This window comes from Amia ocellicauda, chromosome 2 (assembly GCF_036373705.1).
Source record: "Amia ocellicauda isolate fAmiCal2 chromosome 2, fAmiCal2.hap1, whole genome shotgun sequence".
Classification (NCBI taxonomy): domain Eukaryota; kingdom Metazoa; phylum Chordata; class Actinopteri; order Amiiformes; family Amiidae; genus Amia; species Amia ocellicauda.
The window spans coordinates 62,909,731-62,923,057 of NC_089851.1; the positions used below are offsets into that span (position 1 = coordinate 62,909,731).

The 13,327-nt window shown below is 43.8% G+C and overlaps 1 protein-coding gene across 6 annotated transcripts in view; it reads left to right on the plus strand.

Moving 5' to 3' along the window:
* Positions 1-13,327, plus strand: part of kmt2ca (lysine (K)-specific methyltransferase 2Ca) — a 143,380-nt gene that overhangs the window by 26,795 nt on the left and 103,258 nt on the right. For all 6 annotated transcript variants that reach the window (XM_066688276.1, XM_066688287.1, XM_066688316.1 and 3 more), the window contains exon 2: positions 1,293-1,457. In XM_066688276.1, coding sequence (XP_066544373.1) covers positions 1,294-1,457 — 164 coding nt within the window. In that variant the 5' untranslated portion in view covers position 1,293. The remainder of the gene's footprint in view (positions 1-1,292; positions 1,458-13,327) is intronic.

A 13,327-nucleotide genomic window follows, 5' to 3' on the forward strand; every position in this document is an offset into this window, starting at 1 on the left:
GAAGTGCAACATCGTTGCAATGCATCACTTTGTGCCTGTAGGGATGAGTGCATTAGTATGACATATACCTCCCTGTGCTAAACCTGGATCATTATTATTTTAAGTTTTTATTTACATTCCCCCCCTGTTGAAATAAGAGAAGCTTTGTTGGACTGAGTAAAATAGCACCTTTTGTACCTTTTTGTGTTTTTAAATCCTGGGGTTCACCACTCGGCTTCCCTAGAGGCGGCCCACCTGTACTTCCCTCTGAGCTTTTTAATGGCTTCACATGACAGTGTTTTCTTAAGTGGGGCAGCGCCAGAGCACCTTTTGCCAAGTCCCGAGCAGGCTTGGTTTCAGAGCTCGCTATAACTCCTCCAGGACTCCCCCTCCCCACTGCCGCAGCTGACTTGTGAATGCCTGGTGTAATAAGAAAATGTTCCAACAGCTATGGTTCATGTTGCACAAGCAGACTGGAAACACGGGCCCCGAACCCTAACGATTCGGTGTCTGGGGAAGCGGGCTCACTCCCCCGGCAGACCAGGGCGATTGCGCTCGTTACCAGTGGGCTTGCTTCAGCGGTGCTTCATGCGATCTCTCCAGAGCATTGAAGTGGGTTGGAGAGCTTGGGAAGGAGGCTGCTGGGATCCATTCTTGATACTTGTTATGCTTTATAATATGCATTTTGACAATTAATTCTGGGCTGATAAATAAGGATAAATTGCTTACTGTGAAGTGGTTTTAACTGATTTTACTCATTTACTTATTTATTTTATTGTTTTTATGGAATAGCTTGGCTTCCCATGTCATAGCTCCTTTTATCCTAAATGCAAACCCCTTACCTCTCTTCCTTGAGGCTTCTCTGTTCCCCGACTGTACTTTCTGTAATGCTGCAAACTTAAGCTAACCCCCTGTCTGTGTTTCCTCCATATGATGATGCCAGTGTACATGTCGCCATTAAATCACGAATCGTAAGCTACAAACTTGTACCCGATTTGTGTCTTATTTTTATTTATTAGTAGTATAATGTGGCTTCTGCCAACACATTAAACTGTGATTGGGTGCAAGTCTGTAATTTGCGATTCGTGGGAAGGTCAAAGTTTAAGATCTGCTCTAAGCTTTAGTCTAAAAACTGCTCTCTAGAACAAGCCTATTATTTTAACGCTGGGATCCGGCTGTAGTGTTTTTGACACCTGGCATTGGCCCGACAGTGTCATCTCTTTATAGCTGAATGTGTTGTCCTCTTTGTCTGCTGCTCTGTGGGGATATACTGTCTGAACAACAGAAATTAACTTGCGCTTCCTTCTCCACAGAATGTCATCAGAGGACAAGACTCTGGAGCCCTCTGACCAAGGACCCTCACCGCCCCCCAGCAGCTCCGTGGCCACCCCAGCTGGGAGCCCGGCCACCACAGACAAGAGACCTCGGGGCCGGCCTCGCAAAGATGGAGTCGCTCCCACTCAGAAAGCCAAAAAGAAGTGAGTGTGCTTCAGTGTCGTTTCCCGTTGCTCAGCCTGCCGGTGGGAATGCCAGGGGTTTGGTTTTGTGCAGTTGTGTGGACGTTCCAGAGGGCTGGACAAGGCTGTAGGAAGGGTTTATAATGTGATTGTGGGTTTGGTCATTTTTACAAGAGGTTTATAAAGGACCCATTTTCGTAAGAGCTTTGCAGTCTTGGCCACACATAGCTTTGGCGTTTTTATCCAGTAAGCGTGTGTTCCCATGGGGACGAGGGGACGTAACTCCCCAAGCAATGCATGTGAGCTCACCCTCTGAAAGTACACTGTGTTTTAGGTGTCTGTGTCTTCCTGCCTTGGCTGTTTTTGCTCTGCGTAGCCACAGTTTTTTCTGTGTTGGTTGATTATGGTACACGCCCCATTATGGATACAATTGACAGGCAGTATCCCCTCCAAAGGTACATATCTTTGTGAATATAACTGAGGGTAAAATTGTCTCCCGTCTCCGAGCCATAGCTTCTCCTCTCGGTGATTTTGGTTCTTGAATGCTTTGCTTTATGCTGGATTTGGTACAGGGCAGTTTTGTCTCTATTAGTTCATGTTTTCAACAGGGGAGAGAGGGAGAGAGGGAGAGGGAAAGAGGGAGGGAGAGAGAGAATTATCACACCACACAAAGAAAACTACATCACCCATTGTGAAACACAAGCACAAAGTAAACTGCAGTGCTGTCGGGCCCTAAAAGGACACTACACATTGGCAGAATACCTTAAATTAATAACGAATGAAAAACAAAAGGATCCTGACCAAATACAGGCTCAGTGAGCACAGCCTGGCCATCGAGACGGGCCGGCACAGGCAGACCTGGCTGCCCAGAGAGGACAGGCTGTGTCCCCACTGCCAACACCGAGAGGTTGAGACAGAGCTGCACTTTATTCTAAAATGTGAAAAATATGAACATTTAGGAGCACAATTTTTCCCCAAAATAGCAGAGCTCTATAAGAGATTTTCAGACCTGCCAGAATCGGAGAAAGTGCCAATCCTTCTGGGAGAGGAGACCAGCTGCATATTACTGGCAGCCCAGTATACAGCTGTCTGCCACAGCCTGAGGGACACAGTGGACACTCAGTCCACTCACACAGGGGAGACCCCTGGACACAGGCAATGACATCTATGCTACACCCAATTATTACTATCAATATCAATTTTATGTCTCTCTGAACTATGATTGAATTGTATTAATTGCAATGAATCCGTTAATTGTTTAACATACATATCGTGTATTTATGTATGCAAATGTACATGTATATGTTCAAAACTGTTTGTCACTATTGCTTTGGCAATACTTATTTTTGGTCATGCCAATAAAGCATGTTTAATTTGAATTTTGAATTTGAAAATTTGAGAGAGACGGAGAGAGACAGAATACACAGTGTATAGGGTGTAATGTATTTGTAGAACATTATATAGATTATGTATCGTATTACTTGGCAGAGTTGTAGTAGTCCGTGTATGTGTGCTGGTTAATTGTGTAGTGACGTTTTGTCCTTATTTCTTTCATTAGTATTGAAGGTTAACCCTAGGGGCTCCCCCCCCAGGACTGTTAAGTTGTCCCTATTTTATTAAGTGCCATGAATTATTTAAACTCCAAACATTTCCTTTGAGGCATTCAAATTGAAAATGAGTCAGAGAGAGAGTGTGAGCAACACATTACAGAAATGTGAAAAGCCTGGTGGTTGCATTTAGTTTCTCATCAATTGGGGGTACAATTACACTTCTCTGTGAGCTAGAAGTCATGGTACTGGTTTGAGATCAGTGACGGCAGGAGCAGGTGTTCTGCACTGTATGGGACTGACCTGTCTTTTGGGAGAACAAGTTGAGAACATTTGGAGGTTCTTCTAAAAAAATGCTTCTGGTTTCAAAAGCAGAAGAGGTGTATTCTCTGTACATTACCTGTACACAAGAGGTCATTGAGACTTAAAGGGCTGAAAACATGACTGTACAACTGGTCATGAAGAGGGTTATTATGGTTAAACCTTTGAAGGGCCAATTGGATAATATCTGTGGGTGGTCATATCCATGAGTAATCGTTTCGACATGGGGAATAACCTGGATGAGTTTTGCTAGTCAAGGGGTAATGTTTTGGGTGTAAAGCTGTTTTTATAAAATGGATTCCTTAGTAAGCTGATCTGGCCTAACAGTGGTGACTGACCTGTATTTCTTGCTTGGTCACGGTTTTTCCCGAAGCCATCACCTGTTGTGGTAATCTTGTGCGTGTCAGTTCGGTGAATGCACACGTTGTACTCGTGTCTCTGAAGGGGCATCTGATAAGAGGAGCCTAGGGATGGTGTGTATGCCAATCAACTTAACATTGATATTTTTGTTCTGTTTGTTTTGTTGCTCATTCTGTAATGAGCGTTGTTGTTGTTGTCTCCCTCAGTCTTTCCTGTTATTTTATCTACTGGACATTTGTGCTGAAGCACTATTATTATAAACAAAAAGGTCCAGAGACCTTGTATGTTTCAGCATGATACTGGAAATGGTGTAATCTAGCAGCCTTTCCTTAATTAATGTCTTATTTTTTTCCACTATTTTCTTCTGCGTACACTTTTAATGAGCAAGGTTTGTTTTGCTGTTTCTCCAGCTCACTAATTGCACCCTCCATGCCAGGAAGTACCCTCCATTTTCCCCCTGGTAGCCCCAGAGCCTCTTTGAACTAAAAACTGCAGGGATCTGTGCCAGCAGAAGCGCGTTGTTTGTGTGTAGGCACAGTGTTGGAGCTAGTGGGTTCTAGTGGTTGTGTGGCTCTGACTCTGCAGTGTGTTGCCAAATGGCTGCCTCTGTAGTCTGAAGTGAAAGGATGGAGAAGAGCAATTTAAAAATAAATAGGGGTTTGGGTGCATTATGGAAGCAGGCATTCTCAATGGCAATTCTATCGCTGCTTTCCCGGCCTTCATTTGAATTCACAGTCTCAATAGTGTTGTTTCTGTAATGGTTTTGGGGTTTGTTTTGGGAAATTGCCTTATTCTTTTGTCTTTTGGGGGGGGCGGCTCTGGAGTTGAATGGTACCAAAGTAAAATGAACACATTGTTCATTTGATGCTCGTTTTCTGTTTCCCCCTTTCTTTGCATATATTTCAATCTAGATTTTGCCTATTTTTTCCTCATACTGCAACACCTGTATAAGTGGAGTGGGCAGCTGGTGACGGGGGTGGCATTAGATTGCTGTGGGGTCTCCCTCTCGGGGGGGATGGCCTACTGGAAAAGTCATCTTAATGATACTATGTATGGGAGCGAGTTGAAATGAGAGAGCATTTGTCTGTGTAGAATAAAATGCCTAAAATCCAGAAACCAAACCCGGAAAACGATGGGCAATTCAAAATCCAGTCCAGATTGCCCCAGCCCCAGTCCTACACCCCGATCCAGTGAGTTTTATACACTCCTAGCTGCGAATCACTCGTATCTAAAGAGCGTATTCATTCTAGATCAATTAAGAAAAAATTCTGCATTTTGCCAACACGCCTACATGTGTTTTAAACGTCTGTCTTTATTAATTGATGGTTTAAGAGTAACCTCTACAACCTCAGTCCTGTCAGGGATCCTTGAGACGGGGGTCCATGCTGTCTGTCGAGGGGCAGGAAGGAGAGGCGGACTCTTTAGTCTGAAGCACTGCCATTGTCTGTGGTCAGCAGATGTGTGCCACCATAGTCTTGATTTTACATTTGAAATGACTTCTTAGGAGGGAGAAAAAAAATAAACTTTTTAAATGTGGAGATTTGATGAGCTTTATTTTGTTTAATTTTGGTGAAATTACTCTTACCTGCCTCTTCCCTTTCCCCTTCCCAGCCCCCCCGAGGCAGCTAAGTGATCTAACAGGGATGTGTACAGTTTTGCATTTAATAGTTAATTTAACAGGCTCTCGGCAGCAGACCTGAACAATTGCTGTAAACACCGGTGATAGCTGGTGGAGCCAGCATCTACTTGCTGCTTTACTGAAACCTGACAGGCCCTCCCAGCACAACTACACACGCACATATACATATAAACTCCGCCCCCCCTACTGCTGGAGCAGAGACGGACAGAGAAAAGGATTTTGATTGCATTCCCATAGATCCGACAACCATACAAATGCACACATTTACACTTTTATATAGTTCGTTATTAACATTGTAATATTCCACAGTTAAACGTGGCCACTTCCATCGGTTCCAGACATCTGGTTTTCAGTTAACTTGCTCATAAGCATCTGCGGTAGAACCCAACAACCTCCTGTTTTTAGGAATCGATACCCTTTGTTTGTTTGTTTGTGTGTGTGCGTGCGTAAATTTCAGTCTGTCTTTCTGGGAATCTTGGGCTTGATTCCTAGTACAGCATGGAATGATTAAAATTTATAAAAGTTTGAAGTCCTGTCTGATTCAGAGTTGCTCACTCGGCCAGAATTAGGTTTACTCTCTCAAACGACCGGGAGTAGGAGACTCGTTCTGCCCTAGCTGGCAAAGTCTCTGGCGAATACAGTTTGCAGGGCTGACTGACTGGCATAAAGGTAGGTACTGTATCTGCTAAGTTACTGTACCTATCAACCCCCTGATGCTGTTCAATGCCGTACTGTGCTGAGTGTGGAGGGTGTTATGCAAATGAGGGGAAGAAAATGACAACAAAGAACCTAAAAGCTGTGACAATAACGTGGAGAGTTAATGTTCGAATGGCTGTCCTGCTGGCTTGGCTTTTGATAGTGTCCTTCATGGTCTCTCGGCACTGTTCTTCCCGATGCACATCCGGTATCCCTTTCATCTCCGTTTCTGCCGACACTTTACCGTGCCTGGGGTTCAGCTCCTCACGTGAACGTCCTGGTCTCCCCGGCCCTCAAGGTGGGTGGTGCTGCTGTCCCCTCACAGAGTGTTAATTTGCAGCCTGTAATTGAATTGGGGGACTTCTACACAATTAGGTTTCTATGGCTTATGAGCTCAATCAGGGGTTGTGCACTCGGGGCAGCAGCAGTGTGGGGGGGATCAGGACTCTGGACTTTTGAATCCTGGGTGAGAATTGAGGGAGAGACTGTACCCAAATTTTGTTTTTAAACTACTTCTCTTCTCTTTCGGGCAGTGCATGTTCTGTTACTGATGTGGGGGGTTGTTTATCTGCTTTTATTACAACCCAAAATATTAATGCAAACTGGCTTTGAGGAGCATCTGCTTCACATAGGTTGAGCCCAGTCTAGGTAACTACTGTAGTTACTATAGATTCCAGAACATTTCTATGCACTCTGCTGCCAAATACAATGCACATCTAGTACAGATATTGATCTACTGATCTAGTCGCCACCATCTGTTAACAAGTGCCCTCCCCCGTTTCTCTTTACATACGTATGCATTGCAAATGGTAGACTTTGCTTTGCGTCACATTGTTGCCTCACACTGTGCATCTCTTGCTCAGCCAAGGTCGGCCCCTTTGGTAGGGGTTTTTGATCATTTTGAATTGTAAGTGTTGACTGCCTTGATCATTGTGAAGAAAAGGGTAGAGCGCTGCTTCCCAACAACGAGAGCGTGAAGGGTTAAAAGTGCAGCTCCCGTGCCTGGGGACTGGAGCTGCTGTGAGACGCTCCCGCTTCAGCACTATAGACTCCGTGTCGGGCTTTCACTTCCACCCTCGCTGCTGGAACTACTTACACCAACCTCTCTCTCTCTCTCTCTCTCTCTCCGCCCCCAACTGTAGTGGGATCAGGAGGATAAGTTATAGCACACTGGGCAGGAGGAGGAGGGTGTTCAAGATCCTTTTAGGTTTTGTTCACTAAAGAAAAGACTGGGTCTCTTTGATTGTGAAGGCTCTCGGCGCTCAGAGCTGGGTCTCAGGCTGGAGGAAGCCAACTGCCAGGCATGAAATATGCATGGAAACTTTAAGATGCTGAGTAACTCTTACATGGGGGAGCTGCTGTGTTTTATAGGTGTTTGTGTGTGTGTGTACAAAAAGTTTTGTAACTCAGGGGAGCATTTAATATAAGTGTAAGTGGAGTGAAGTGTTAATTTGCTGATTTTATTTTATGAACATGGATTCTCATTTAACCAGCTAGTGTGATGTTCATGTAACATTTTCGTCAAGCCTGTTAAAAAATATCGCCCTGTTTTACAAGGCCTCCATGTGGTACACCAGGTTCCAAAGGGTTAATGCAATCATTAATACTTGATCATGCAAGATGTCCCCTACACATAAAATCGCTCGGTTGTGTGGAGGTTGTTTCTGAAGAGCTTCACTGAAATGTGACTTCTCAGAAAAGAAGTGGAGTAACAAGCTGAAATGAAGGGTGTGGGTCGGTTACTTCCATGGACCAAATCCATCCTTTGTAAGGGTCTCCCTTAAGACGAAAGGAATCTATGGATAGAGTCTATGTAGAGAGCATACAAATATATACACGTGTGTGTGTGTGTGTGTGTATATATATATATATATATATATATATATATATATATATATATATATATATATATATATTGGGGGATGGATTCAGTTAGTACAGCAGAAAGGTTGTCCTGTAATAAACACTGTATATAGTAGGACATGGAGTATTGTGTGTGCTATTCTTTGAGCTGTTATTGGAGGACATGGATATCTGCTCCTGCTGTGTATTTTGAGGGTTAAGTGCAACAAGAAGTGCAAGAACAACAACCCGAAAAGGGGCTCCAGTCCTGCCTGTGCGTTTTAGATCGGTACCCTGGCCTGGCTCTTCATATCTCTGCGAGCAGCATGTCTGTGTTTACCACCAGGTCCCTCATTATGGGCTTAGCGGTTCTCTGCCAGCTCTCTGGGAGAGGTACAAGCAAAATCCATTTAAGACTTCACGTTCAGAGAGTGAAAGGATTGAGAGATGGCAGCTCACCATATGATGTATAATTCAGCGTCTCCAGTACTCTGCACATGAGGGGTCTCGGTGTGGGGATCTGTGGTGAGATCTCACTCGAATTTGCACGGTTTTAGAGTTTTTTTTTTTTTTTTTAATTTATTTTTTTTCCCTTCCTGCGTCATAGCTGTGAAAGCTTCATAAACGCAGCGACTGTTCCAGAAAATGTGAAGGAAGTAGCAAAGGTAGCAAGTAGATTAAATAATCTGAGCACTTGTAGGAATTTGTAATGTTTGATGCCCTTGTACTTTACTGTATTCTTGCACTTTGTATTGCACTTATGTTGTAAGTCGCCTTGGATAAGGGCGTCTGCCAAGAAATAAAAATAATCTTAAAAGTCACTTTGGAATTAATTGAAGCTAAACTTTAAGTTTGTAATGTAAAACCACACAGCAATAGCCTCCATAGTGACTTTAATCTTTCAAGACTAAAACATTATTATTTTACCATATTTTCTGTTGTCTTTAAGAGCTGGCTTGCTTTGAAAGGCACAAATATGACCCTGTTTAGCTAGTTTTACGTGTTCGGCCTTGTTATTCCAGCTAATTGAAAGTGCAGGAGTCATAATTGTGTGGTTTTACTGACCTGAATTAAACCCACTCCCGTCAGCGCACAGCCCGCTGTATTTTGACTGATATAGGTCATTGATCAGAGCCGGGGCAACTGGATCATTCCCTGCAGGGAATTCAATACTTGCGATCTGATGCTTTGTCTGGCTTATTCTTGCTGGAATCAGATAAGCCACCAGTGGAACACAGGACGACAGACAGGCGTGTTTTTTTTTTTTTTCCAGCTCACTTCCAGTTCCTAATTTCATTTCCACACTTATATTGAACCTTAACCTTCCATTATAACCTAGTTTGTCAGCATTGGTTTTAAAAATGTTAGAGGATCTTTTTTGTTATTTTCAGCTGCACTAGTATTGGTCTGCTCCCCTATATGAAGTCAATGGTTTTGTAAGGCGTTTGCAGAGGGCTGATTTGTGAATGTGTCTGTCTTAGCGGTTGCCTGGCAGATTTAGAATTTCTGTGAAAAACACTCATGATAGAGATTTTCTCCTCCTTCCTGAACAGACACATCCGCATTGCTGCTCTTCCCTCTGAGATTTAATTTTCTTCCTTGATTCAGCTGACACGTTAATCAAAACCCCTTTATACAGATGGCTTTTTTGGGGTAGAGCATCCTTGCTCAGGGGTACGATGGCACTCTCTCGTCCAGGACAACCCCATGACCCCCTGGTTGGCAGCCTGCAGCCTGAACCACTTCCCCACACTGTTGCCCCGGTTATAGGAGCCTAATTGCTCCGGTGTTTAGTCAAGGGTGTTGAGGAGTGGTAAGTGAAAAGCCTCTTAAGGTAATGCAAAGATTTCTGCCTGAGTTACCATCACGACTCGAATGCTGACTCAAAATGGTTTACCTTTCAGTTTTGATTAATCAAGCTGTACGGAGAGGCTATGCAAAACACTCCAGGAAATTCAGACTTCCTACCCTGTTCCATAGTCTTACCTAATCTTACCAGAAACCTAGCTGCAAACCCGTGTGTCCATGCGTGTGTGCCTTCATCTATGTGCCCTTAGACATCAGACCTACACATTAATCTCTGTAAAACATTTCCTTGTTTGTTTTCATATGTCAAAATGCAAAACATATATGCTGGAATAACCATATTTTGGTTGTAATTTGTACAGCCACCTGTATTCAAGCTGACTTGCAGGTTACAGTAAATCGCCAAACACTTGTGACTACCACAACCATCACAAGTCATGATTTATTGGATGCTTTGTACAAACGTTATTGTATGTCATTATCCAGAATGGCTGGATTGGCTTTGGATGTTTAGATTTTCTGTAGGATCTGAATTTGGCAAACCTCTTAACGCAATATATGGAAGGACTTGATTAATTTTCATAGCTGCAATACCCCACTTTGTCTTCGCTGCAGATTCATTGTCTGGAAACCAACAAGTGAGTTACACATCTAAATTCAATTAACACAAAATCCGAGAGCCTGGTTTCAAACCCTTTCGTGTCATGTTGGGGAACCTCACCTCGGTGGAGATCGGCTCGGTAGTCATCCTTTTGCTTTTATGCCAGAGACGAGGGTTAAACGGAAACCTCAGACGGTCGCAGCACCTTCTCGGCTGTTGGTTCCTGTGCCTCTCCGGAGAACCGGGATGTGGGAGGTGTGATGTCTCTGGTTGATTATACCTCTTTAAAGAAGCAGCGATAATTACCTGCTTGCTCCCAGAAATGTTGCACTCCTTTTGACTGTTTTACTCAACCCCCTCCCATTTGCGTGCATGCGTGTGCGTTCGTGCATGTGCGTGTGCGTGCGTGCGCGCTCTGTCTAATTTTGATCGCTTCATAATCCTGTGCCTAACGAATACTACCTCAATATGGCATTGTAGGTAGAGCTGGGGAAATGCAAAGTGCAAAATCAGGTCTCTCCGATCACCGCTTTAAGCATTTTGGAAAATACCAGCCAGCCCTCTTCGACAGTGTGGCAGAGGAATGCACAACCATTTGGTACCAATTCACGGGTCTGTTTTGTTTTGTTTAGGTAGAATAGGAGATGATGAAATTTAAATGAAATGATGCAAAATGGCCAACGCGCATACATCATTGTACCAATTTATGTAATGCTTTACTCTGATGAATCCCATCTCTAGTTTTGTGTCCCGATCTATGGATTGTCCACACCTTGTTTACTGCTTATTATTTTAAGTGCGGAAGAAAGAGAAGCATCCATTTTAATTGTGGGGGAGTTTTAAGTCTTTCGTTTGTGTTGCAACCTTTTTTTTTAATCTGTTAAGCATAGCATGAGCATACAAATATTTTGTGTTGGTGCGTTTGTCATTTTTACCTTGGAGGGAATTTGCGAAGCACTCCAAGCCTTCGAGCGGGACTCCTTAAAACCAAACCAATGTCGTGGTTTTATCTTGGCTGTTACCGACAGCGCAGGGAAGTTCATGTTGCTTTTAATCTGTCTCAAGTGCTACCAGACCATAAGAACCTAAGTAGGCATTTTTATATACAGCAAATTAGAAAGTGTTGTCAGCTTTAAGTGCGGTCAACCGTAACCGTAAGTGCTCCGAATAAGAAGCGCTTGTTCCTGTTGTGGCAGAGTGGGAGGGGGACAGGTTTTGAAGCAGTGCCATTGAAAGAGTGTTTGTTTGTTTGCTTTATACCATGACTACAGTCGATGAATACCTGCTCATAACACCACGGATATCTCAAGCACATGGAAGAGTGAGGCTTCAGCTCAGACTCCTCTCTGCAGGTCTGATGTGGGACCCATGATGGATGCTCTGTGTACTTGGCTGCTGCTTTTTGTTTGTTTTTTGGTTTCCCCTCAAGTTTTTTTTTTTACCTGGAGCAGTCCAGTACAGCAGCTGCATTGATGCGTCCAGGTGGTTCCAGCTGCGGTTTTTAATTTTAGTTCATCTCCAGAAGCCGTGCCTTCTAATTGCTGGTCTCCTCTAATTGTACAGCCATTTTGATTTGAATTTCTAATGAGCGACAAGCAGACAGTTTAATGGTGCCTGTTCAGTATAAATGAGGGGATGGCTTATTCTCAGATTTCACCTGTATGGGTCCATAGACTTACTTTAATCTGTATTCGTAAACCACTGGTTTGTTTGCCCCAGACTAAGCAGTTAAGCATCACACACAAACTAAATTGAATCCTTTTGCTTCATTACCCTGCACTGCAAAACAGAACTAATGAATGAAGTCTAGGCACATTTTATATTAAGTCTTCATTATGTGATCGATCCTGAGTAGTGAACAGTTGATGACTATTACCAGTTAGCGGAGCGCTGTACACAACAATATTAATCTTGGGAAAGGTGTCATTCTTAATTACTGTTACAGTTGAAGGACTGTTAAAGGTACCGAAGTGTCCGGTTGTATACGGAGCTGTACAGTGTGTTCCTGTGCGCTGACGGTTAAGGAAGAACCGAAGCCCAGATCGATGGCCTGTTTGGGTGTGACTGGGAAGCCCACCCCACCCCACCTCAGTGTGGCATGGTCGGAAATGATCGCTAGCCGGTTCCGTGCTTTTGCTAATGGAGAACAGTTGTTATTTTAATGTCATGTGGCCAAGATGCATGTTGTGGCCACCTTTACATGATGTTCATTGGCCTGCACGCTTAATTTCAGGGTGTTTAAAGCATGGGCTCAGATTCTTGTCTGCTCCCAGGCTTAGTAAGCTTTCTCCTCCCTGTTATGGAAGTCGCCACACACAGACACAGAGCAAAAACATGTTGGTTTAAAGAATATATCTGGTGCTGTATAAATTAGTGTATGAAGGCAGTTTCCAAGCGTGGCCTGAAGGGTTCCTTGGGCTCTCCTCTTACCAACCAAAGTGTTTTGAATGCAATGTCACGTTACTGGAAACCTGTATGGAAAGGTAAGGCACCAGTTTAGAGTGAAGTGCTGCACTAAGGCTGAAGAACCGCAAGGTCCCCAAAGCGTGGCAGGCTTGATCGCCATTTAATGCCATCTGATGGGTTTTTGGATCTGTGCAGCTTTTTGAGAACATTGATTTTTCTCCACACTGTGGCAGTTGCTGTATTGGATCATTTTCACATTTTGAAAACCACCCACCCATCAAACATGAGACAAAGTGTTGTAATAAAATGAGAGCTGGTTTAGTTCATGTGTGACCATTTCCCTCGGGGGAAGCACCTAAACTCTCTTGAAAACATGCTCTTCATTAAGGGGAAAAAAAAAAAAGCAAATGTATTTTTATGTTTTATTTATTCTTTGGTTTCTTCTTGTTCTTCAGTTTTTCCTTGTGCGACGCAGGCCTCGGTTTCCTGGCCGGCAGTACGATGTCTGTTGTAAGAAACTAGACTCTGTTACCATGGTAGCGAGCAGCTGAGTTCTGGCGGCTCGCTCTTCCTCCCGTCCCATTGGCTGCTTCGAGTGTTTGCAAGAGACACCACAGTTGACAGCATGGGAGGAGACAGACGGACGGGAGATCTGGGGGGGAGGGGCGGCTGA